Source organism: Symphalangus syndactylus, chromosome 16 (assembly GCF_028878055.3).
Source record: "Symphalangus syndactylus isolate Jambi chromosome 16, NHGRI_mSymSyn1-v2.1_pri, whole genome shotgun sequence".
Taxonomy (NCBI): domain Eukaryota; kingdom Metazoa; phylum Chordata; class Mammalia; order Primates; family Hylobatidae; genus Symphalangus; species Symphalangus syndactylus.
In genome coordinates, this window is record NC_072438.2 from 101,807,501 (window position 1) to 101,835,455 (window position 27,955).

The following is a 27,955-nucleotide window of genomic DNA, read 5'->3' on the forward strand; positions in this document are numbered from 1 at the left end:
ACGCCACCATACCCGGCTAATTTTTGTATTTTTAGTAGAGATGAGGTTTCACCATGTTGGCCAGGCTGGTCTCGAACTCCTGACCTCAAGTGATCCACCTGCCTCAGCCTCCCAAAGTGCCGGGATCACAGGCATGACCCACCATGCCTGGCCTTCATTTTTTTAAATTTCAATAGGTGTTTCGGAGAACAGGTGGTGTTTAGTTACATGAATAAGTTCTTTAGTGGTGATTTCTGAGATTTTGGTGCACCCATCACAGTGGAGAGTGCACCCAATGTGTAGTCTTTTATCGCTCACCCACCTCCCACCCTTTCCCATGAATCCCCAAAGTCCATTGTATTATTCTTATGCCTTTGCATTCTCATAGCTTAGCTGCCACTTATGAGTGAGAACATACAATGTCTGGTTTTCCATTCTTGGTTATTTCACTTAGAATAATGGTCTCTACTTCCATCCACGTTGCTGCAAATGTCATTATTTTGTTCCTTTTTATGGCTGAGTAGTATTCCATCATATATATATATATATATATATATTCTATCATATATATATATATTCTATCATATATATATATATATTCTATCATATATATATATATTCTATCATATATATATTCTATCTATATATTCCACCTCATGTACATATATTCCATCATATATATAGTCCATCTCATATATATATTCCTTCATATATATATTCCATCATATATATGTATATATATATGTGTATATATGTGTGTGTGTGTGTATATATATATATCATATTTTCTTTATCCACTCGTTGATTGGTGGGCATTTGAGCTGGTTTCATATTTTTGCAGTTGCAAATTGTGCTGCTATAAACATGTGTGTGCAAGTGTCTTTTTTGTATAATGACTTCTTTTCCTCTGGGTACATACCCAAGAGTGGGATTTGCTGGATTAAATAGTAGATCTACTTTTAGTTCTTTAAGGAATCTCCACACTGTTTTCCATGGTGGTTGTATTAGTTTACATTCCCACCAACTGTAAAAGTGTTCCCTCTTTACCACATCCATGCCAACATCTATTATTTTTTTACTTTTTCATTACGGCCACTCCTGCATGAGTAAGGTGGTATCACATTGTGGTTTTGATTTGCATTTCCCTGATAATTAGTGATGTGAACATTTTTCATATATTTGTTGGTCATCTGTATATCTTCTTTTGAGAACTGTTTATTCATGTCCTTAGCCCACTTTTTGATGGGATTTTTTTTTTCTTTTCTTGCCGATTTGTTTGAGTTTCTTGTAGATTCTGGATATTAGTCAGACAAGAGAAAAAAATAAAGGGCATTCAAATCAGTACAGAGAAAGTCAAACTGTTGTTTTTGGTTGATGATATGGCCATATAGCTAGAAAACTCTAAAGATTCATCCAAAAAGCTCCGCGAACTGGCAAATGAATTCAGCAAAGTTTCAGGATACAAAATTAATGTACACAAATCAGTAGCTCTACTACACACTAACAATGACAAAGCTGAGAATCGAATTAAGAACTCAACCCCTTTTATAATAGCTGCAAAAAATTAAAATAATTAGGAATAGACCTAACCAAGGAGGTGAAAGACCTCTACAAGGAAAACTAGAAAACACCGCTGAAAGAAATCACAGATGCCACAAACAAATGGAAACACATCCCATGTTCACGAAGGGTACAATCAATACTGTAAAATGACCAAACTGCCAAAAGCAATTTACAAATTCAACGCAATTCCCATCAAAATACCACCATCATTACTGACAGAAGTAGAAAAAACAATCCTACATTCATATGGAACCAAAAAAGGCCCCACACAGCCAAAGCAAGACTAAGCAAAAAGAACAAATTTGGAGGCATCACATCACCCGACTTCAAACTATAAGGCCAGAGTCACGAAAACAGCATGATGCTGGTATAAAAATAGGTGTATAAACCAATGGAACAGAATAGAGAACCCTAGAAATAAACCAAAATACTTACAGCCAACTGATCTTCCTCAAAGCAAACAAAAACATCAAGTGGGGAAAGGACACCCGATTCAACAGATGGTGCTGGGATAATTGGCTAGCCACATGCAGAAGAATAAAACTGGATCCTCATCTCTCACCTTATACAAAAATCAACTCAAGATGGATTAAAGACTTAAATCTAAGACCAGAAACCATAAACATTCTAAAAGATAATATCAAAAAAAACTCTTCTAGACATTGGCTTAGGCAAAAACTTCATGACCAAGAACCCAAAAGCAAATGCAACAAAAACAAAGATAAATAGATAGGGCTTTATTAAAGTAAAAAGCTTCTGCACAACAAAAGAAAGAATCAGCAAACGAATGACCCACAGAGTGGGAGAAAATCTTTGCAATCTATACATCCAACAAAGAACTAACAGCTCAACTTTTTATAAAATCTTTAGGGTTTTCCACATATAAGATCACGTCATCTACAAACGGATAATTTTGCTTCTTAATTTCCAGTTTGGATGCCTCTCACTTTTTTTTTCCTTGCGTAACTACTCTAGGAAGAACTTCAAATATCATGTTGAACAGAAGTGGTGAAAGTGCGTATCCTTGTCTTGTTCCTGATATCAGAGGAAAAGGTTTCAGTCTCCCACCACTGAGGACAATATTTGTTGTGGGTTTTACATATATGGCTTTTATTATGATGTTGAGATAGTTTCCTTTTATTCCTAGGGTATTTTGTTTTTATCATGAAAGAGTGTTATTTTTCTGTATCAATTGAGATGATCAGAAGAAGCTTCTTCCATTTATGCAGCCAACAGACACATGAAACAATGCTCATCATCACTGGTCATCAGAGAAATGCAAATCAAAACCACAATGAGATACCATCTCACACCAGTTAGAATGGCCATCATTAAAAAGTCAGGAAACAACAGGTGCTGGAGAGGATGTGGAGAAATAGGAACACTTTGATGCTGTTGGTGGGAGTGTAAATTAGTTCAATGATTGTGGAAGTCAGTGTGGCAATTCCTCAAGGATCTAGAACTAGAAATATCATTTGACCCAGCCATCCCATTACTGGGTATATACCCAAAGGATTATAAATCATGCTACTATAAAGACACATGCACACGTGTATTTACTGCGGCACTATTCACAACAGCAAATACTTGGAACCAACCCAAATGTCCATCAATGATAGACTGGATTAAGAAAATGTGGCACATATACACCATGGAATACTATGCAGCCATAAAAAAAAGCATGAGTTCATGTCCTTTGCAGGGATACGGATGAAGCTGGAAACCATCATTCTCAGCAAACTATCACAAAGACAGAAAACCAAACACCGCATGTTCTCAGTCATAGGTGGGAATTGAACAATGAGAACACTTGGACACAGGGCGGGGAACATCATGCACCAGGGCCTGTCAGGGCTCGGGGGCTGGGGGAGGGATAGCATTAGGAGAAATACTTAACGTAAATGACGAGTTGATGGGTGCAGCAAACTAACATGGCACATGTATACCTATGTAACAAACCTGCACGTTGTGCACATGTACCCTAGAATTTAAAGTAAAAAAAAAAAAAAAAAAAAAAAGAAGCAGCTTCTTCAAGGGGAACTTGCAGAGCGGTGGGGCATCAGCTGTGATTGAATAATAATGTACATAACACAAACAGCTGAACTATGACAAGACTATTCCAAGTGGAATGTACATCAAGGCTTTGAAAAGGAAACAAATAGAGAAAGAACACCATTCTTTTTTGCCTCAATACAATTCACAATTCTGTGATTCTCCTTGGCCCAACTAGCCATGGTTTAGATTGTAAATCTTTTGGCTACCCTGGGATTGCTGCCAAATTAGACCAGATGCTATAAATCTTGTAGTCATGTTCTGAATAGTTCCAGTCCTGAGAAAACTGCAGATCACACAGGGTAAATCTTTCTCTCATTTTGATGTCTTCTCTAAGTGGTGCACTCAAGTTGTTTCAACACAGTATCAAGGAAAGTGTCAGAACCAGAGTTTTCTTATTTAAAAGGAGGCCACTCAACTTCATCATTCAAGTGCTGCAGCTCAGCAGCTAAAAATAAGCATAGAGTCCTTCTTTATAATGAGCTTTCACAAAGCTGTCCAGGAGCCTGAAATTCCTGAGACAATTAACAGGTTTCGATCACAACAAAGGCATATCATGCCAGGAATGTCAATATTCCTAAAAGTTCAGCTTCATTCTGGGCAATGGGACAGGTGACCTCCCAGGGTATGAGGGGGCGCTAAGGGATGAGCTTCCCTCTACTGTGGTATGAAACAAATTTACACTCCTTTTTTGGCTTAATATTATTTATTACCGTTTCCTTATGTATTTTTTAAATGCTAAATTGTAACATCTCTTCTGTAAATTATCTCTTCAAGTCTGCCAATTTTTCTATTGGCTCTTAGTGTTTCACTTATTTTTATAAGCCCTCAGCAAAGACAATGTAAAGAATAACTTTTATTTGGTTTGTTTTTTCTTCTGATGTTTTTGAATCGTAAATTTTCTACATGTTTCTGCCATCAATCAATTTCCTTCTCTTTGTGGTGTCACTCTTTGCTTGAGCCAAGTAAGTCTGTCTTTTTCTGATGAGAAAGCATGTTCCTTTCTCTCTCTCTCTCTCTTCATATTCACGGACTCATCTGGATTTAACGTGGTCTTGGGTGGGAAAACCTACACAGACATTTTCCTGAGGGACCTATGAGCATATGTGACTCTTAAGCACATTCTGGGTGAAGCCTGTCTGTCCTCTTGCCCACTGATTTTACTGACTACTTTGCAACATTCTAAGTTGTACATTCCTCTGATGCCTCCAGCTGTGAGTGGTCAGGACTGGCAATTAGTTTGCTAAGGCAGGCAATGATAAAAAAAAAAAAAAAAAAAGTCATACATAGCCTAAATATTTTAGGTTTAAATACATTAATGCACATTCACCTACCACTATCTTGATGGGGGCTAGGGAAGGCTTATTTCCTCTTTGGGAGCTCTCCCTCAGTCCTAGGGAATACTTCACAGTTCTCATTGACCCTTGTTGATGAAGAAAGCCAAGCTCTATGAAATATTTGAAGAGCCTTACTCTGAGCAAAATGTAAGTGACTACCACCTGGGGTACACCTTCAAGAGATCCTGAGAATGTGTGCCTGAGTTGGTCTAGTTACAGCTTGGTTTTATACATTTTAGGGAGACTGAAGTTACAGGCAAAGACATACATCAATACATGTAAGGTATATACTGGATCCGCCCAGAAAGGCAGGACATCTCAAATTTGGAGGGCGGGGGTGATGGACTCAGAATTTTTCTGATTGGCAGTTGGTTGGAAGAGGTAAGCTCTGCCTAAAGAACTGAAGTCAGCAGAAAGAAACATTCCAGTTAAGATAAAGGGGGATAAAGCCACGGTTCTTGTTCTACAGATGAAGCTTCTAAGTAGCAGGCTTCAGCGAGAATGATGGCAAATGTCTCCTTTTGTACCCTAAAAGGCGTCAGACTCTTGGTTAAACTCCTCTCCTGGGTCAGGAGAAGACCTAGAAAGGGAAGGAGATTCTCTACAGAATGCAAAGGTCCCCCACAAGAGACAATTTTGCAAGGCTGCTTCAGAATATGGCAAATAAATCTATTTTGGAGTAAAATAACTTCATTTCCTCAGGGCCCGTTGTCATGTGACGCCACAGGTTCAGATTTGGTATCTTATTGCTACGGAATCTGTTTTGTCAGTCTTTTGATCTCTATTTTAATACTAATGCTGGTCAGTTGTGCCTAAACTCCAAAGGGAGGGGGTATGACAAGGCCTGTCCGACCTCCTCCCTGTCACGGCCTGAACTCGTTCTTCCAGTTTCTTTGGGATCCCTTGGCCAAAGGAGTGGGGATCTGTTCAGTTGGTTGGGGGACTTAGAATTTCATTTCTGGTTTACACCCTTTATGGTTGATCCTGTTACTAGATAACAGCTCTCCATATGAAGCAGTCCTGATTATATCTCTGTGTGGTTTCTGTCTTCTGATAGGACCCTGATGAGTACAGGAGGCCCCCAAACATAATCTGCTGAATCGAAGAGCTCTACCATCTTTCTTGGGTTAACCACACCTATATTGTTTTGTCTTACAGTATCTTGAAAGTGCAGCAAGAATTTAAAAACCTTAAGGAAGAAATATGAATGTAGAACTTGTCTAGATTTTTTTTTTTTTCCAAAATATCCCAGTTGTGAGGAGGATTCTGGGAAGATGGTGGAGTAGGAGGCACCAGCAGTCTGTCTCCCCATCCGGACAACACCTGCACTGGCAGACTCTGTCTGCCATAACTGTTTTGGAACTCTGCAGTCTACTAAAAGCATGAAGGGCAAATTGTGGTTGACTGTGGTCAATTTCAGCTCTTGGCCCCGCAGGCAGCCCCACCTCCGGCCCCGCAGGCAGCTGTGCCTGTGCTCCTGGAGCAGCTTGCAAGAACCAAAGTGGCCAAAAACCCCAAAAAACAAAAAAGAAAACCTCTGTCATCCAAATACAGTGGATCAGTGCTGAGGACTAAGCTCTGATTTTTTTTATCTTGCCTAAATGTCTATCTGAGGGGTTTGGGGATTTCATGCCCTACAAACCATAAATTCTCTTCACGTGGTTTTTATTTAGCCCTACAGATCATGACTTACTTTCCGATCTGACTCTGGCATAACATCATGTGACAAAGAAGAAAGTCAAAATATTTTACCGCAAAATATGTTTCTTTCCCATATTTTGAAATGGCCCTGCAAAGCTGTCCTTGGTGGGGGAAAATTTGCATCTGTAAAGACTCTCTATTAACATAGCTACATCCTTTTCTTCCAGGCCCTCCCAATCCTGAAGAGATTAACTAAAGTCTAGTGCCTTTTAAAGGTCTGAATAGGAAACATTTGTCATCCATTGTCCCTAAGGGCAGCCACTATAAGATTCAAAAGAACCTTTGTCTCCACAATCTTTTATCTTTACCTGAACACTTCCTTTCTATTCATCCCAGGTCTTTAGAAGAACTCAACCAATTTGTCAGCCAGAAAATGTTTAAATTCACCAAATCCCCTAGTTGTCCTGCCTTTCTGGAGCAAACCAATGTATTTCTTAAATTTATTTGATTGATGTCTCGATATCCCTAAAATGTATAAAACCAAGCTGTACCCCGACCACCTCAGGCACATGTTCTCAGGACCTCCTGAGGGCTGTATCAGGGGCCACAGTCACTCATGTTTGGCTCAGAATAAATCCCTTCAAACATTTTACAGAGTTTGACTCTTTTCATTAACAGTGCTTTAATCACTGTGGCTGGTGACCACAGAGGTGTAGACAAAGAGGCGCAAGACCAATACTGTTGCACCTTTCCCACTGTTCGGCCGCCGCCCACCACTGCCACCGAAGTGACTTCCAGGGGGTTTAAAGAGGTGGTGCCCTTTTGCCCCCCCTTTCATTTTTTTCTCTTTTCCCCTTTTGTGAGCCAGACATTAAAGGCTAGGACATTTAAAAAAAATGTATACAAGGAAAATTAGAAAATGACCATGTATGCTCAAAGAAAGGACCAGGCTCAGAAGGAACTGAAATGACCTTATGGTTACACCTCAGGCTGGGCCTTGGCCCAGAGGCAGCCTATAATAATAGTAATAATAATAATAAAAACCAACAATAAGCAGAAACAATGATATAGGAGTTAAGAAGAAATTAGGCAGATAGTGAGGGAAAGTAAGTCCGTGGTAACGTTTCCTTTCAATGAAAAGCAGCCCCCAAATCATTTTCTTTTCTAACAAAGAGCAGCCTTTAAAATCGAGCTGCAGACATAGACAAGCAAGCTGGAAGCTCATACAGGTGAATGCTGGCAGTTGTGCCAATAGGAAAAGGCTACCTGGGACTAGGCATGTTCAAAATGGCAGCTCCACCTTCCCTTCTTTTGCCAGCCACGTGTATAGTAAGGAGCAGGCAAGATGGCACTGGCCAAGTGGAAAGGACATTTGCATAAGATTAGGGTGGGGTGGCCAGCCTCCCCCAACCACACACTATGTAAACGTCACACCTGGTCCAACCAATCTGTGGGCCCCATGTAAATCGGACACCACCTCCTCAAGCCTGCCTATAAAATCTGCTGCTCTCTGCCACAGGCCAGATTTGCCTTTTGGGCACCCCTCTCCGTCTTGAGAGTAAGAGCTGTTCTCCTTTCTCTTTCTTTTGCCTAGTAAACCTCCACTCCTAAACTCACTCCTCATGTGTGTCCATGTCCTTATTCTTCTTGGTGTGAGATGATGAACCCCGGGTATTTACCCCAGAAAACAGTGCTGCTTCAACAACATAAAAAGCAAACCCCAAAGGAGGGGGAAAGTCTGCTTTGCAGAGTTGTCACATAATTAGATTCAAATGTCCAATTTTCAACAAAATGTCACAAGGCCTTCAAAGAAACAGGAAAGTATGTTCCATTCAATGGAAAAAACAATCAGAAGCTGTCCCTGGAAAAGACTTGATAGTAGACCTACTAGGAAAAGACTTTAAAACAACAGTCTTAAAGATGCTCAAAAAGCTAAAGAAAGATGTGAAGAAAATAAAGTGATGTATGGAAAAAATGAAAATATCAACAAAGATATTAAAAATCCTAAAAAGAAGCCAAACAAATTCTGGAGCTGAAAAGTATAATAACTGAAATGAAAAATTCACTAAAGAGGTTCAAAGGCAGATTTGAGCAGGCAGAAGAAAGAAAAGTGAACAAAGCCTAAAAGACCTGCGGGACACAATCAAGCAGCCAGCATATGTAAAGTGGGAGTTCCAGAAGGAGAGTAAAAAGGCACAGAATATTTGAAGAAATAATGTGTGAAAACTTCCCAAATGTGAGGAAAGACATGAATACAAACATCCAAGAAGTCTGATAAGCTCCAAATAAGAGGAACTCAAAGAGACTCACATCAAAACACATTATAATCCAATTTTTGAATGACAAAGACAAAGACAGAATCCTGAAAGCAGCAAGAGAGAAGTGACTCATCACATACAGGAATCCTTAATAAGATTGTCGGCATATTTTGCTTCAGAATCTTTCAAATCCAGAAGGCAGTGGGTCAAAACATTCAAAATGATAAAAGAAAAAAATCCTGTTGACAAGGACTCTTGTATCTAGCAAAAACTATGCTTCAAAAGTGAGGGTGAAATTAAGACATCCCCAGATAAACAAAAGCTGGGGGGATTTGTTACCACTAGACCCACCCTACAGAAACAAGGGAGTCCAGCAGGGTGAACTCAAAGGACATTAGACAGTAACTTGAAGGACTATGAAGAAATAAAGATCTCAATACAGGTAAATATATGCAAATTATGAAAGCTAGTATTACTGTAACAATGGCTTGTAACTGCCTTTTTGTTCTCTACATGATTTAAGACACTAATATACTTATAAGAATTATTAGTTTATGTTTAACTAATACTTTATGCTATGAGTAATAATTAGTAATACTTGATACTAATAATGTATAAAGATGTAATTTTCTGACATCAGCAACCAAAAGGGGTGAGACAGCTGTAAAGGAACAGAATTTTTTTTGTTATTAATGTTAAGCTTGTATAAATTCAAATTAGTGTTATAACATTAGGATAATAAATGTAATGCCCATGGTAATCAAAAGGAAAATAGCTACAGAGTGTACACAAAAGAGAATGAGGTAAGAATTTAAGCCCTGTACTACAAAAAATCAACTGAACACTGAAGAAGACAGTAATGCAGGAAACGGACAAAAAAGCTATACAGCACCTAGAAAACAAATGGACAAATGACAGCAGCCCCTGTTTATCAGTAACTACTTTAAACATAAACGTGTTACCCAATCAAGAGACAGAAACCGGCAAAATTGATTTTTTTTTTTTTTAAGTCTCGCTCTGTCGCCCAGGCTGGAGTTGAGCGGTGTGATCTCAGCTCACCGCAACCTCTGCCTCCTGGGTTCAAGCCATTCTCCTGCCTCAGCCTCCCAAGTAGCTGGGATTACAGTCACACACCACCACACCCAGCTAATTTTTGTATTTTTAGTAGAGACGGGGTTTCACCATGTTGGCCAGGCTGGTCTCAAACTCCTGACCTCAGGTGATCCACCCACATTGGCCTCCCAAACTGCTGGGATTACAGGTGTGAGCCACCACACCCAGCCTGCAAAATGGATTTTTGAAAAAATCCCACGTGATCCAACTATATGGTGTCCACAAAAGACTCACTTCAGATTCAAAGACATAAACAGATCCAAACTGAAAAGATGGAAAAATATATCCAAGCAAATAGTAACCAAGAGACAGCAGGAATGACTATACTAGTATCAGATAAAATAGACATTAAATCATAAAATGTTACAAGATACTATGAAGAACCTTATATATTAATAAAAGGTTAAATACAGCAAGAAGATATAACAGTTATAGACATTTTCACACCTAATGACAGACCATCAAAATGTATGCAGCAAAAACTAACAGAATTGAAGACAGACACAGACAGCTCTACAATAATTGCTGGATACTTCAATACCTCACTGTTTCACAATGGACAGAAGAACCAGACAGAAGATGCATTTTTAAAAATGGAGGACTTTAACAACACCATAAACCAACTCGATCTAACAGACATATGCAGAACACTCTACCCAGCAGTGTCATTATTCTGCCTTCATGTTTGAAAGGTATTTTTGCTGGACATACACATGCTTCTCAAGTGCACACGTGAGACAACTTCTAGGGTAGAACATATGTTAGGCCACAAATTAAGTCTCGGTAAACTTAAAAACATAGATATCATACAAATTATCTTTGCCGATCACAAACAGATGAAGTTAGAAGTCAATAATAGAAATAAGACTGAAAAATTCACAAAATTGTGGAAATTAATCAACAGTGGATCAAAAAGGAAATCACAAGAAGAATGAGAAGATGTTTGAAATGAAATGAAAACAAAAACACAACATATTACAACTCATGGGAGGCAGCAAAAGCAGTGTTAAGGGGGAAATTTATAGCTATAAATGCTTACATTTTTAAAAAGTAAAGATCTCAAATCAACAACCTACCTGTACAACTTAAGGTAGAAAAAGAAAAAAAAAACTAAACTAAAAAAAGCTAGCAGATGAAAGGGAACAATAAAGACCAGAACAGAGATACACGAAAGGATAGAAAAATGAGAGACAAAATGGACGAAACCAACAATTGGTTCTTTGGAAAGATAAAAAACGTTGACAAACCTTTAGCTAGGTGGACTAAAAAAAGAAGATTCATGTTACTAAAATCAGATTAAAGAGGGGATATTACTTACTACTGATTCTACAGAAATAAAAAGGATCATGAAAAATTATTAACCATACATCAATAAACTGGATAATCTAGAGTAATTCCTAGAGACACAAAGCCTACCAAGACTAAATCAGGAAGAAATTTAAAATGTGCATATACCTATGACTGCTAAGTTGATTGAATCAGTAATTTAAAAATCTTTTAACAAAGAAAAGCCTGGAACTCATGGTTTTGTTGATGAATTTTACCAAACATTTAAAGAATACCACCTCCTCTCTAATTTTTCCAAAAAATTAAAGAGGAGGGAATACTTTCTAACTCATTCTAAGAAGCATTACCAAGATATCAGACAAAAGGAAAATATAGAGCAATAGCCCTAATGGACATTGTAATCTGTTCTACCCATGGATTATTTAGAAATACACAATTTCCAAGTATTCTGTGAGTTTCTAGTTATCTCTTTTATGTTACTGAGCTTTGGTTTAATAACACTGTAGTCAGACCAGCCTGGGAAACATAGTGAAAGCTCATCTCTACAAAAAATTTTAAAAATAAAATAATTAGCCAGGTGTGGTGGTGCACGCCTTTAGTCCCAGCTGGTCTGGAAGCTGAGGCGGGAGGATCGCTTGAGCCCAGGAAGTCAAGGCTGCAGTGAGCCATGATCGCGCCACTGCACTCCAGCCTGGGTGACAGAGTGAGAGCCTTTCTCAAAAAAAAAAAAAAAAGGAGGAGGAGGAGAAGAATGTGGGCTCTCCAATATCCTCTAATCATATATATGTAATATATGACAACAAAAGCACAAAGTGCTGGGGAAGTAAATGAAATTATACTACTGAAAAGTATTATTACCCTAGATCTGGACAAAGCACATTGTAAACCTCTGGAAAGGATCCACCATTCTGGATGCTATCAGGAACATTTAAGATTCATGAGAGGAGGTCAAAATATCAACATGAAGGGGAGTTTAGAAGAGGTTGATTCCAACCCTCATGAATTTTAAAATATTAATTGAAGTTAGGCTGCAGTGAGTTAAAGATGCATATTGCAATCTTGAGAGCAAAAATAACACAAAGAGATCATACACCCTTGAGATAAATGTTTCTAAATGGACAAGAATTTTATCAGATTTTGGTTAACTTTGGAACGTGATCCATGTGTACTTGGGAAGGATATGGATTCTAAAGTTGCTGGGCTCAGCATTCTACGTATGCTCCTTAATGGAAGACAGTCAGTGTATTTAATGTATATCCCAAGCAGTGGGTGGTCCGCTTACCCCGTCTGCTTTTGAGACGGGTGAAACCTCCTACGGTAATTCGGGGTTTCTCCTGGCAATTCTGTCCATTTACATTTCACACGTTTTTGGACTACGTTGTTAGGGGTTCACAGATTATGTCTCCCTGGCTTTTTGTTCCTGGTATTATTATTGAATGATCTTCTTTGGACCCAACAATGCACTTTGCCTTTTATGATATTTAGCTTGTTATGAACATTGCTACACCAGCAATCCTTTGAATGTTGCTGCTCTATTATTTCTTGGACTCGTGTCACAGACATGGTGCTTTTTACTTCCCATGGCTTTATCTCGTTAACTCCCTCCTCCTTTTCTGATTTCTATTTGATTGATTTCATTTCTTTTATTCTAATTCCCAGCTCACTTCTGTCTCTCTTTTATGGAAATATCCTATTTCTATATTTTTCTGATTACTTTTCCCTAAACTATTTTCGCTCTTTTTGAGACAGTCTCACTCTGTTGCCCAGGCTGGAGTGCAGTGGCACAATCTCAGCTCACTGCAACCTCTGCCTCTTGGGTTGAAGAGATTCTCCTGCCTCAGCCTCCTGAGTAGCTGGGATTACAGGCACCTGCCACCACGCCCGGCTAACTTTTGTGTTTTTAGTAGAGATGGGGTTTCACCATGTTGGCCAGGCTGGTCTCGAACTCCTGACCTCAGGTGATCCACCCTCCTTGGCCTCCCAAAGTGCTGGGATTACAGGCGTGAGCCGCCGCACCCGGCTCTTTTCTCTAAACTTCTCCAGACACATTTCTGTCCCAAACTGTGATGAAACAAAGTGACAAATAACTTGGTAAGTGATTAAGCATGTCATTTATTGACTGAGGGTTGGGAGATAGGCAACAGTAATCACTGAAGTCGTAGCTTCACATGACCATTTATCTCAATATTAATATTATTAATAATGATTTCCCAACCACATATTTTGACAATAGTGGATAAATGAATAAAAACAGAACTGAATTTATATTAACTTTATATTCATATATTCATAGTAGTCAAGGTAAATGCATTTTTCTCCTGTTACAGAGATGAACAAATTTTATTTTTATCATTCAAAAGCAAAAAATTAATCTAAAATCAAGTAGACTGTCCCTAAGTTTTGTGTTGTGCTTATTAAGTACTAGTAAATATGCATCCCTATTAAAGTACCATAATTCACATGACGTTTCCAGAAGACAAGCAATTTCGTAGGTTGGGAGAGGTATGGTTTTTGATTAAAATGAGAGGAGAAAGAAACTTCAAGGAAACAAGAAGGTGAAACAGGCCTTTGAACGCAGCCAGGCGTTTTCAGATGCAGCCTTTGAACGCAGCCAGGCGTTTTCAGATGCAGCAAAAGCAGCGGGGCCCCCTGTGCTGTCGCTCACCCTCCCGGCAGGCACCTCTCTGTTTCTTCCCCACTCAGTCAACATCCTTGCAATGTGCAAAAGGTACATCCTCACAAAGGAAAAAGTCTTCTGAACAGACCACCTCACACAAGGAATCAAATCTAGGTTGTGCCTAGCCCTGTCATTCTAACCAAAAGACATTCAACGAGTCTAATAAACCAAAGTGGCCCAGTGGTAGTTTCAAAACAACGCCCTAATTCAATTTCAGTGGAGTGCCAAGTGGTGCCGGTTAACAAAGGCTGTGCTTTTTAGGACCTAGCCAGGTGCCTTCCAGGAGCTCGCTACAACACGTCCACAACCTGGCTATCACTACAGTTTTACCCCGGCCTCAAGAACAACCTACAGCATAAATATCCCAAGAAACAGACTAAACATACAAGAAATTCATTAAGCGGTACTTACCGGTATGTACAGACGTATCTTGTTTTACTGTGTTCCAGCTGATTGAGCTTTGCAGACACTGCATTTTTCATGTACTGAAGATTTGTGGCAACTCTGTGCCTCTGTGTCACATTTTAGTAATTCTCACAATATTTCAAACTCCTTCATTATTATTATATCTGTTATGATGATCTATAATCAGAGTCCTTTGATGTTACTATTGTAATTGTTTTGGTGTGCCATGAACCATGCCAATATAAGACAGCAAACTTAATCAACAAACATTGTGTGTGTTCCGACTGCTCCACTGACTTGGCCATTCCTCCATCTTTCTCCCTTTCCTTGGGCCTCCCTATTCCCTAAGACACAATAATATTGAAATTAGGCTAAGTAACAACCCTGCAATGGCATCTAAGCGTTCAAGTCAAAAGAAGAGTTGGACATCTCTCATGTTAAATCAAAAGCTAAAAATGATTAAGCTTTGTGAGAAAGGCATGTTGAATGCCCCAGCCAGGCCAAAAGCTAGGCCTCCTGCACCTAGAAGTCAGCTAAGCTGTAAACACTAAGGAAAAGCTACTGAAGGAAATTAAAAGTCCACTCTAAGGAACACACAAATGATATGAAAGAGAAACAGCCTTATTGCTGACATGGAGAAAGTCTTAGTGGTCTGGATAGAAGAGCAAACCCTAGATACAACATTCCCTTAAGCCAAAACCTAACCCAGATGAAGCCCCTAATTCTCTTCAGTTCTATGAAGGCTGAGAGAGGTGAGGAAGCTGCAGAAGAAAAGCTTGAAGCTAGCAGAGGTGAGTTCATGAGGTTTAAGGAAAAAAGCCATCTCCTTAACATAAAAATGCAAGGTGAAGCAGCAGGTACTGATGGAGAAGCTGCAGCAAGTAATCCAGAAGATCTGGCTAAGACCATTGATGAAGGTGGCTGTGCTTAACAACAGATTTTCAATGTAGACAAAACAGCCTTCTATTGGAAGAAGATGCTGTCTAGGACTTTCCCAGCTAGAGAGGCGAAGTCAATGCCTGCCTTCAAAGCTTCAAAGGACAGGCTGACTCTCTTGTTAGGAGCTGGTGCAGCTGGGGACTTTCAGTTGAAGCTGATGCTTATGGACTGAACCTCCCAGGGCCTCTAAGAATCATGCTCAGTCTACTCGGCCTTGCTCTATAAATAGAACAACAAAGCCTGGATGACAGCACGTCTGTTTACAGCATGGTCTACTCGATATTTTAAGCCCACTGTTGAGACCCACTGCTCAGAAAAAAAGATTCCTTTCAAAATATTACTGCTCACCGACAGTACACATGGTCACCCAAGAGCTCTGATGAGGATGTACAAGCAGATAAATGTTGTTTCCATCTGTGGTAACACAACATCCATTCTACAGCCTATGGCTCAAAAGTAATTTTGACTTTCAAGTCTTATTATTTAAGAAATACATTTTGTAAGACTATAGCTGCCATAGAGAGTGATTCCTCTGACAGATCTGGGCAAAGCACATTGTAAACCTCTGGAAAGGATTCACCATTCTGGATATTATGAATATTTAAGATTCATGAGAGGAGGTCAAAGTATCAACATGAAGGGGAGTTTAGAAGAGGTTGATTCCAACCCTCATGGATGACATTGAGGTGGGGAAAACAGCAAGACAACTAAGATTAGAAGTGGAGCCTGAAGATGTAACTGAATTGCTGCAATCCCAGGATAAAATTTGAACAGATGAGGAATTGCTTCTTATGGATGAGCAAAGAACATGGTTTATTAAGATGGAATCTGTTGGGAGGCTGGGGCAGGTGGATCACCTGAGGTCAGGAGTTTAAGACCAGCCTGGCAAACATGGTGAAACCCGCCTCTACTAAAAACACAAAAATCAGCCAGGCGTGGTGGTGGGTGCCTGTAATCCCAGCTACTCAGGAGGCTGAGGCAGCAGAATTGCTTGAACCTGGGTAGCAGAGGTCGCAGTGAGCTGAGATTGCACCACTGTACTTCAGCCTGGGTGACAGAGTAAGACTCCATCTCAAAAAAAAAAAAAAAAAAAAGATGGAATCTGCTCCTGATGAAGATACTGTGAACACCACAGAAATGACAACAAAGGATTTGGAGTACTCCATAAACTTAGCTGATAAACAGAAGGGTGTGAGAGGATTGACTCCAATTCTGAAAGAAGTTCTACGGTGGGTAAAATGCTGTCAAACAGCATTGCCTGTTGGAGTAATCGTTCATAAAAGGAAGAGTCAATGTGGAAAACTTCAATATGGTCTCATTTTAAGAAGCTGCCACAGCCACCCCAATCTTCCTCAACCACTTCCATGATCAGTCAGCAGCCATCAACATTAAAGCAAGACCTTCCACCAATAAAGACATTATGACTCACTGGAGGCTCAGATAATCATTAGAATTTTTAATCAATATTTTAAAATTAAGGTATGTATGCTGCTTTTAGACCTAATGCTATTGCACACTTAAGACTACAGTGTAAACATAACTTCTATATGTGCTGGGAAACCAAAAACTTCGTGTGTCTGGCATTAGCGTGGTATCTGCCTTACTTTGCTGGTCTGAACTGAGACCACAATACCCTCCAGGTGGGCCTGCACAGTGACTGCTGCAGCAACCTAGCTCTGAGGTGCTCACTACAGTCCCTTCCAGGTGGGCCTGCATCATGACTGCTGCAGCGACCTAGCTCTGAGGTGCTCACTACAATCCCTTCCAGGTGGGCCTGCACAGTGACTGCTGCAGTGACTTAGCTCTGAGGTGCTCACTGCAATCCCTTCCAGGTGGGCCTGCATCATGACTGCTGCAGAGACCTAGCTCTGAGGTGCTCACTGCAATCCCTTCCAGGTGGGCCTGCACAGTGACTGCTCCAGTGACCTAGCTCTGAGGTGCTCACTACAATCCCTTCCAGGTGGGCCTGCACAGTGACTGCTGCAGTGACTTAGCTCTGAGGTGCTCACTACAATCCCTTCCAGGTGGGCCTGCACAGTGACTGCTGCAGTGACCTAGCTCTGAGGTTCTCACTACAATCCCTTCCAGGTGGGCCTGCACAGTGACTGCTGCAGTGCCCTAGCTCTGAGGTTCTCACTACAATCCCTTCCAGGTGGGCCTGCACAGTGACTGCTGCAGTGCCCTAGCTCTGAGGTGCTCACTACAATCCCTTCCAGGTGGGCCTGCACAGTGACTGCTGCAGTGACTTAGCTCTGAGGTGCTCACTTCAGTCCCTTCCAGGTGGGCCTGCATTGTTACTGCTGCAGTAACTTAGCTCTGAAGTACTCAGTACAGTCTCTTCCAGGTGGGCCTGCATTGTGACTACTCCATGACAGCTCTGGGGTACTCACTAGTACCCCTTCCGCATGGGCCTGCATTGTGACTGCTGTGGTAACTTAGTTCTGAGGTGCCTGCTCTGGAGAATGACTTGTTTCCTTCCTTCTAAGAGTGCAGTGCAAGTTTATTGGGGGTGGGGGACAAAGAGGGCTCCACGCTCCTGGGAAGCCCGAGAAACCCTTGTTTCTGGGACATGCAGCCTTGTTTGACCCTTCATTTGGGATGAGGGTGGGAGGAGCCAGAAGCCAGAGGAAAGAACTGAGCCAGTGCCCTGATGGGCCCAATTCCTGTCCTACCCAGGGAAAGGGCAGGTTCCTTCAGGTTGGCCATGGTCTCAGAGCTACAGGGGAGGTACTCACACAGGCTTCCTGCTGCAGGTGCTGCAAGGCCCTCTTGGCTGGGAGGAGGAAGCTGGTGAGGCAGTGCAGCCCGTCCCCACTGTGGCACCTCTCGGCCATGCTGAACAGCTGCCAGAGAACCGTGGCTGCCGTGGCTTCAAATGGTGGGTACAAGGCAGACAGCGTCCTCTGGATATAGGCATCAAGAGATTCCAGATCCTGAAATGAAAGAGAGAATTCAGAAACTTTAGGGACGTAACTCAAGAGGTGCACACGGCAGTCCAAGGCTGGCACTGAAGGATCCACACGACGTCCCTTGTCCTGTGTCTGGCATGATGTGAGTTAACTGAGAAAGACAAAAGGTGCAGGGCGAGCTCCTGGTGGCTCTCCTTGTGCTGTCACACAGCAGAGGGGCAGGTGCATTAGGCAGACCCGTGGCCCTGTCCTGGGGCAGGGGCTGTATATACCACCTCTATAAATGTGGGCTGCCATTCCTGTCACACTCACACTGAGGCACAACCAAGCCTAGATTTGGGGTAAGTTTCATCCCCTGCACCTGAACGGCATAGGGTCTTTGGGGTGGGGCTGTGAGTCCTGCGGGAGCTGCTCCTCCCGGCTCTCCTGGGTCTGTACAGGGAGGAGGGGACAACCACTTGTGGGGAGGACAGAGCTGGCCCACGCGCCACTTTATTCTCAGAAAACAAGCTCATCCACAGCACATACATTTTAATTGTGTTGACGATTTTGTTTTCATTTAAACAGTACTGATGGTGAAAACCTTAGGGTGCCCTTCTCAAGGTTGCTGAATTGTGCCCATTTGGCACCCTAAAAACAGTATCATTGGCCACTGATTTCCGCTTGGCATTTTGGCGCAACATGCTTTTATGAAGAGGCAATGATTCTTGTTTTAAAATTTGTAATGCTGTTTTTGGAGTAACAATCCCTGAGGAAATACCACAAGGCTCACGTGTGTAGAGAAGAACTTGAAGACAGTGAGAGCCAAAGAAGCTAAAAATTGTGAATCAGATTTTCATGGCACAACAGTTACATCAGAAGCACCTCTGAATAGCTAATCACACAGATAATTTCCTAAGGAAATTGAAAATAAAACAGAGACTCCTCTGGCCTGCAGTGGGAGAAGGGTCTGTCTTGTCAGCCGTGCCTGTGACTGGAGGTACCTGCAGCAGAGCTCAGCTTCTGGAAACTATGTGACCCAGGGAAGGTCAGGGCTGGGCTCCTGAGTCCTGCGTCCCACCAGTAGAGCCCCCTGCGGGCCCCGCCACCCCACGGGTCAGCTCCCTTCCTGGCACACACTGGCTCGTTCTCACCCGCCCGACAGGGCCACTCACTTGTTGACAGGAATGATCTAAATACAGTCTGAGTTCATGCAGAAATGCTGATGTCATCTAATTTCCAAAAACTCATATCACACCTGAGCCACACAGCAAACACACAGTCCATGAGAATGAGTGGGCCTGTCTCAGGCCGGGGACAGAATCACCCACATCGGGCACCAGGATGGCTGTGCTTTGGGATTTGGGGCAAATGCTCAATTGACACAGGAGACATGGGCAGGAAGGAAGAGGAACATGATCTAGGAGAGGCGTCTTGAATGGCCTGTTCTGCAGGAGATGAAATGCCGACACTGGGCCATCCCAGGAGAGACGTGTTCTGCAGGACATGAAATGCTGACACTGGGCCATCCCCAGGAGAGGCATCCTCCTACTTTTCTGATCCCCAAGTCCAGGCCCATTCCTCCCCCACCTCAAGTCCAGATGTGGTCAGCAGCCCAGAGCTCTGTCCAGGGTCACTTTCTCCAGGGCCACCGTCTGAACTGCCCGACGTGAGGAAGGAGATGGCTGGTGCACTGCGCTGTCAAGCCCTGGCCCTACCTCTGCCTGATTCCATGGTGACTGGGGCAGGCCCCATGCTCCACTCAGTGGGTCCCACCTGCACCCCCTCCTCAGAACAGCTCCCACTGGGGCCACCCAGGGCCTGGGCCAGGCCAGAGCTGCCCCAGGGAAGCTGCCTGCAGACCGAGAGTCAGGTGGGTTGAGGTGCTGAGTAAGCCAAGTGAGCCATGAACCAGGTTTATTCATAGCAGCCTTCGACTGCTCCTGAGTCCTGTGTCCCTCAAGGGTGGAGTGTGTGCTGTCTCCTGGCCTGATGTGTCTGCAGCACCCCGATTCTGGGGAGCATATTTGGGAGTGCCACCAGATGACTGCTCATGATGAGGGAGCTGCAGTGTGTGCAGGACTCTGAAGGAGTGTGAGCCTGGCCAGGCACAGTGTATGGACAGAGGAACCCCTGCCAGCTGTGTCCAGGCCTCGGGGCCAGGAGAGGGAGCAGACACAGGGCAGCGGACCTGCAACCACAGGTCCACCAGCTCAGCCCGATTTCTTGTCTTTGTAGAACTCAGGATTCTTGTTTCTGCCAAATGTACAAACATGTGCTGACTTCAACCGAGGGCCTTCCAGTTGACAAGATCATGAGCCTCACTGAGGCACAAGACAACGCAGGTGTGTGCACGTGTGTTGCAGAGTGGCCGGTGTGTGCACACGTGTTGCAGATTGTGTGGATGTGTGCACATGTGCTGCAGATTGTGTGGGTGTGTGCACGTGTGTTGCAGATTGTGTGGATGTGTGCATGTGTGTTGCAGAGCAACTGGTGTGTGCACATGCGCTGCAGAGCAGCTGGTACAGTTCGGGTGCCCGCCAGCCCCTTGGCACTTCGCTGAGCTTTGTTCAGAACTCTGTGCAATCACTTAGCCAATGGGGCGGTGGCGGTAGAACAGAAACGGAAGACGGTGTCCGAAAATCCATCTTAAAGCTTCACTCTTCAATGAAGGATTTATTTTCCCAATTAACTTTAAAATTTTATTGAAACGAGGGTAACATTTTAAAGTTAAGATGCTTGTTTCTCACCCTATCTGCATTCCCTGGCTCGCAGCTCCACGCCCACAGGGGACACAGCCCAGCCCAGCCCAGCTTCTGTGTCATCCGTGGGTTAGTGTGTCCCTCTGGCACCAACACATGGTGATAACCACAATGTTGTAGCCCATGGTGTGGCACCTGGAGTGGGGACATGGGAGGTACTTTTAATTCACTGCTGTGGCCTTTGCCTCTGGCCGGAATTTTTTTTTTTTTGAGATAGAGTCTTGCTCTGTTGCCCAGGCTGGAGTGCAGTGGTGTGATCTAGGCTCACTGCAACCTCTGCCTCCCGGGTTCAAGTGATTCTCCTCTCTCAGCCTTCCGAGTAGCTGGGACTACAGGTGTGTACCACCACTAACTGCACCTGGCTAACTTTGCTATTTTCAGTAGAGATGGGGTTTCACCACGTTGGCCAGGCTGGTCTCAAACTCCTGACCTCCTGATCTCCCCGCAAAAAGCAGGACATCCGTGGGCAGCAGACATCCGTGGCTCCTTCAAGCAGGGCCCCGGGGACAGCGGGGGCACCCACACTGCCCCTGCTCTGCCCCAGTTCCCATCAATGGCCACTTTCTCAGCACAGCAGGGTGGTGAGTGAGAAGGCCGGGTGTGAAACCCACACCCCCAAGAGGCTTGCTCTGGGCTGCCACCTGGTCACAGCCGCTCAGGCCCATCAGGACCCAGTGATGGCTCCTGGCGTCCAGCGCAGGTACCCGTGCCCATCTCTGGTTTCCTGTCTGTGCAGAGTCAGAAACCACCATTGATTCAAAACCTGTCTAGGAAGCCTCTTCCCAAACAGGGCTTGGTGTGCAGGTCGGTCGGTCTACACCCAGCCATCTGCACCCAGTCTGTCTACACCCAGCCATCTGCACCCGGTCTGTCTACACCAGCCCTGCTTTCCACTCAGGCTTCTGTGTATTTTGGATTCTTGACCCTCTCCGCTGGAGACGCTGAAGATGCTTAAGATGCTTAAGATGCTTTTAAGGCTAAAAGTTCCGTTGGCCCAAAGTTGGTACAACAGGGTGCTAGGAAGGAAGGATGGCAAGGGGGAAGGAAGGGAGCGAGCCTTGCCTCCCTGGGTTTCTGTTCTACATTCTTTGAAGAGTTCAGCAATCACCAAAAGCCACATCATCCCTGGTTCCTAACACACTGACTTTATCACCTGAGTAGATTTGGAAAGATTCCCAGGTCCTGGTGAAAAGCTTCACCCAGCAAATGTCTTACTGCCCTGAAATGGTTTTCCGATTCCCATGACCAACCCGATCCACAAGGGAAGCCCATTGGAGACGCAGGCCCTGGTGGCAGGGGATGGCTGAGCGCTCCAGAGTCTGGGGTCAGGCTGGTAGTCTCTGTTTCCAGGCCTCTTCTCTCCTAATTTTCTGAGCCTATGTGGTTACTGTGCCGGAAGGGTGCTGCTCCACTCCACCACACTCTAATTCCTGTCTCCCTGAAGCCCAGGTATACACACCTGGCACACCTGGACCCAGGCTGGTGCCCTAGCCCCAGCCGGATCACTGGATTGGGAGCTACTGGGCCAGGCGGTGATGCTAGCTGCTCTCTGATGAGCTCCACCGAGGTCCAGCCAGAGCTCCTGGCCACACCAGGGCAAGTGCAGAGAAAGCCTTGGCTCAGTTCCCCTCCTCACTGACACATGCCCACCAAGCCCCGGCCCAGGGCAACCCCCGTCCTCCAGGGACCCACAGTCCAGGGTGAGGCCAGACCCAGGGCAGGGATGGGCAGGTGGGATCCCAGGATGAGCCCTCAGCAGAGCCCGGAGTCCAGGCCAGCTTCCCGGAAGAAGGGGCATCTGAGCAGGGCCTGAGGGTGAGAAGGTCTCGCTGCATGAGCAGATGGGTAAGGGAGCACCCAAGACTCTCCCAGGTGAACCTTCAGGCTTGGCAGCCCCTCCTTCCTCCTAGGAAGGCCAGGGCTGTCCAGGCTTGTTGGAGGCCTCAGTGGCAACGTCGTGCAACTTACAGTGGCAGGACAGGGTGGAGCCAGGTCCTGGGTGCCCAGGATGGGGCCCAGAGCAGAGGAGAGCAGTGTACCCCAGAGGGGCCAAGCATGTGGTCTCTGGGGGCCAGGGTCCCTGACAGCAAACATCAAATAGGCCCTGTCCAGTGAGCGCCAGGGGCTGTGCCTGATGCGTACATGTGGCCACCTCAGCAGGGCTGGCACCCTCCTCCAGCAGGCAGAGATGGGTGGCTTTACAGTTGGCTGAGCATTAATAATGAGCCATTATGCCTAACCCTAAAGCCCGAGAGAGGTGTGTCTACATCGGCACATCCCGGCGGGCGGCCCCTGAAGCTGCACATTCCAGCCTCTTCCCACGTCTGCACTGAGCAGGCCTTGGCGGGAAGAGAATCGAATAAGAACTGCATCCCGCATATGAGTCTCCACACGTGGGCACACATACAGCAGCTCCACACCTGCGTGTGTGCACACACACGTACATACACAATAACTGTGCCCTGCACCTCATCTCTCACCACACACACGTGCACACACACAGACACACAGGGGCTGCACGCGGCACCTCGGTATCCCTGTGGGCACACACGTGCACACACACACAGGGGCTGCACGCGGCACCTCGGTATCCCTGTGGGCACACACGTGCACACACACACACACACACGGGAGCTGCATGCGACACCTCAATATCCCTGTGGACACACACGTGCACACACACACACGGGAGCTGCACGCGGCACCTCAATATCCCTGTGGACACACACACACACGGGAGCTGCACGCGGCACCTCAATATCCCTGTGGACACACACGTGCACACACACACACGGGAGCTGCACGTGGCACCTCAATATCCCTGTGGACACACACACACACGGGAGCTGCACGCGGCACCTCAATATCCCTGTGGACACACACACACACGGGAGCTGCACGCGACACCTCAATATCCCTGTGGGCACACATGTGCACACACACACAGGGGCTGCACGCGGCACCTCGGTATCCCTGTGGACACACACGTGCACACACACACACGGGAGCTTCACACGGCACCTCAATATCCCTGTGGACACACACGTGCACACACACACACGGGAGCTGCACGCGGCACCTCAATATCCCTGTGGACACACACACACACGGGAGCTGCACGCGGCACCTCAATATCCCTGTGGACACACACACACACGGGAGCTGCACGCGGCACCTCAATATCCCTGTGGACACACACGTGCACACACACACACGGGAGCTGCACGCGGCACCTCAATATCCCTGTGGACACACACGTGCACACACACACACGGGAGCTGCACGCGGCACCTCAATATCCCTGTGGACACACACGTGCACACACACACACGGGAGCTGCACGCGGCACCTCAATATCCCTGTGGACACACACGTGCACACAGAACTCAGAAACTGCAGCTACACTCCTCCCGTCCCTGCCTATGCAGCCACCCTGGGCTCCGGCTCTTACGTCCACACCTACATCTGCTCTCAGCCCTCACCCTGCTGCAGGAGGAGCCATTCGTGAATTCAGTGATGCATGGAGCTTGCAGAGTGGGGTCCTGAGAAAAACCTCTAACTTAGATTTGTTTCAGGTTTTGAAACGTGAGCACGCTGTGGACAATTACAAAGTGCAGTTCTACATGTTCATGAAATCGGGCACCAAGTACTGTTGGCAGATTTTTCTGCCAAACTAAGAACAAAATACCTTGAAATAAATAAATATGCAAGTATTTTAAGATAACTCTGTATTTAGGCCTAAGGTAATCTCTATCATGAAATCTAAACAGCAAAATTTTAAACCGAGGACTGGAATTTTCTTCTGCAAAACAAAGGGCTGGATGGGGGAGCTGTCAGGCCCCCAGAGACGGACCCCAACCTGCCCAGACGCCTTTCCTGGAGCAGCAGTACTCGTGCTTTCCTCAAGGAACAGACAATAACTAGGAGGAGAACCACAATAGGCTATGCACAGTTCTTTCACACTCAAAACCAGGGTCCTCAGAATGTTTACAGTGGTAAAGGCCCTCAACAAAAGGTGTGCAAGGCTGATGTTAACCACAATCAGTCCTGGGCTGGGTTCTTTATGCTAAAATATGACTTTCGCTGGAAGTAAGGGTTTGTTCATTCAAAACCATGACTAGGCAGAAAAGATTACACCAATCTAAAAGAAAATTTCCTATAGTCTTAATTATACCAAATCTAACTTTTCCACCATTGCATCCAATTAGGGAAATTGCTGGCTTCCATCAATACCTGGTCCCACGACAGAGCAGGAGAGAGAGGCGGCGGGTGTGTGCTCGGCCCACGGGCTCCCCCAGCTTCTACAGCTGCCGTATGTTACAGTTCTGTAGGAGAGCAGTTGATAACAACCATTCTTTCCTGCTTACGTCGTCTTCAAAACCATTAGGTAGAAAAAAAACTGTCCTCAAAATGTGTCGGCTTAGTTAGATGTACAGCTTCTCAAGTCTCAAAGGGAAAAACGTATTCTTATTCCTCCAAGGCTCTGCTGGCTTTGCTGCTAGCAGCACGGCTGAATGAAACCAGAACAAACCAACTTCAAATGAAAAGCGAATTCCCTTTTGTCTGAGGCCAGCTGCTTTGCCAGGTCTGTCTTGGATCCTGTTTTAAACAGCACACCTGGCCTCCCCAAAACACTGCCATGCATGTTTCCAAAGAGAAATAACTAATTCTGGATGATACCATTGACAATATGATTGAAACTAAATTTTTCTGAATTGTAGATCTGACAGCAGATTCCACCTAAATCATCAATATGGTTTCTTTCGAACACCTTCAGATTCCATTTAACAATATACATAGGAGTAGGTATAAAAGTGGTAAGTGGAGCTATGCTGTGTATTTGCATGACTGGATTTGAAATTTCACCAAACATCCTTCCAAAGCAGCCTCTGAGCAGGGTCCACAGCCGTGACGGGAATCAGCCTCATGGAGAAGTCTTCAAGACAGGAGCACGAGAACCCAGAACAGCCCTCACCCACCGTGGAGTGTTTCTGCACCTTCAGGACGGGAACACGAGAACCAGAACAGCCCTCACCCTCTGTGCAGCGTTTCTCCACCTTCAGGACGGGAACACGAGAACCAGAACAGCCCTCACCCTCTGTGCAGCGTTTCTCCACCTTCAGGACGGGAACACGAGAACCAGAACAGCCCTCACCCTCTGTGCAGCGTTTCTCCACCTTCAGGACGGGAACACGAGAACCAGAACAGCCCTCACCCTCTGTGCAGCGTTTCTCCACCTTCAGGACGGGAACACGAGAACCAGAACAGCCCTCACCCTCTGTGCAGCGTTTCTCCACCTTCAGGACGGGAACACGAGAACCAGAACAGCCCTCACCCTCTGTGCAGCGTTTCTCCACCTTCAGGACGGGAACACGAGAACCCAGAACAGCCCTCACCCATGTGGAGTGTTTCCCCCACTTCAGGACGGGAACACGAGAACCCAGAACAGCCCTCGCCCACTGTGCAGCGTTTCTCCACCTTCAGGATGGGAACACGAGAACCCAGAACAGCCCTCGCCCACTGTGCAGCGTTTCTCCACCTTCAGGATGGGAACACGAGAACCAGAATAGCCCTCACCCACTGTGCAGTGTTTCTCCACCATGGAAGGAGCTGGCACCTTGTTCTGATTTGATTTTAAGTCTTATAGCAGGAAGGTTGTAATTAATGGTGTTAGTGAAAAACCACAGATGTGATTTAAATTACGCATGATTCTTGTGCTTTTCCTAAAGCATCTTTCACCTTTTAATCTGAGTTGAGCGGCAATGGTGGTTGAAATGCAGCTCAAAGGATGTCAAACAACTTATGAGAGACTCTGCCTGATGCCAAGCAGGGCCGCCATGGGGCCTTGTTCACCAGAAAAATGGATTATTATCATAATTACCTTGCATCCTGTACAGTGATTAATACAGCCCTCTTCCTCTTTTCAAAATTGTGTAAAAAAATCAGCTTTATTATCTATTGAAATGAAGAAAATTATTTTAATACCACTTTAAATCGGGTTATTGGTTGTCAACTTAATTAATATTGGAACATTTATACCCCTTTATAATAATTTTCTTCCTTGATGGATCTCTATTTTACAAATGTTTATTATATGCTGGATATGGTAGACACTGCAGGTTGAGAGCTGGATTTTGTTGTCTTCTTTTAAGAGTGTTGAGTTTTTTCTGGCAATTAAGTTACTGGCACATGCACATCTGTGAGTGAATCAGTGCTGGGACTGGGCTGAGGTTGTCCAGGAATCAGTGCTGGGATTGGGCTGAGGTTGTCCAGGAATCAGTGCTGGGATTGGGCTGAGGTTGTCCAGGAATCAGTGCTGGGACTGGGCTGAGGTTGTCCAGGAATCAGTGCTGGGACTGGGCTGAGGTTGTCCAGGAATCAGTGCTGGGACTGGGCTGAGGTTGTCTAGGAATCAGTGCTGGGATTGGGCTGAGGTTGTCCAGGAATCAGTGCTGGGACTGGGCTGAGGTTGTTTAGGAATCGGTGCTGGGACTAGGCTGAGGTTGTCCAGGAATCAGTGCTGGGATTGGGCTGAGGTTGTTTAGGAATCGGTGCTGGGACTGGGCTGAGGTTGTCCAGGAATCAGTGCTGGGACTGGGCTGAGGTTGTTTAGGAATCGGTGCTGGGACTGGGCTGAGGTTGTTTAGGAATCAGTGCTGGGATTGGGCTGAGGTTGTTTAGGAATCGGTGCTGGGACTAGGCTGTGGTTCAGTGAAATAAGCCAGGCACAGAAACGCAAACTTAGCAAGTTCTCACTCATACGTGCGAGCTAAAAAAAATGGATCTCATGGAGGTAGAGAGTAGACTAGTGGTTACCAGAGGCTGGGAAAGGAAAGGACATGAAAGTAGTTAAGAGGTACAAAAATACAGTCAGATAGAAGGAATAAGTTCTAGTAGTCTACAACACAGTAGGCAAATTACAGCTAATAATTTGTTGTATAGATTATTGTATATAGCTGGAAGAGAATCATTATTTTCCCAACACAAAAGAAAAATGTTTGAGGTGATGAATATCCCAACTACGCTGATTTGATCATAGCACTTTGTATACATG

General features: G+C 44.8%; 1 protein-coding gene across 16 annotated transcripts in view; it reads right to left on the reverse strand.

Moving 5' to 3' along the window:
- Positions 1–27,955, reverse strand: part of PLEKHG4B (pleckstrin homology and RhoGEF domain containing G4B) — an 89,202-nt gene that overhangs the window by 46,689 nt on the left and 14,558 nt on the right. For all 16 annotated transcript variants that reach the window (XR_010116279.1, XM_063619603.1, XM_063619599.1 and 13 more), the window contains exon 2: positions 17,987–18,184. Coding sequence is in view for 15 of the 16 variants with exons in the window: in XM_063619599.1 (XP_063475669.1) it covers positions 17,987–18,184 (198 nt within the window). In the remaining variant the exon portion in view is untranslated. The remainder of the gene's footprint in view (positions 1–17,986; positions 18,185–27,955) is intronic.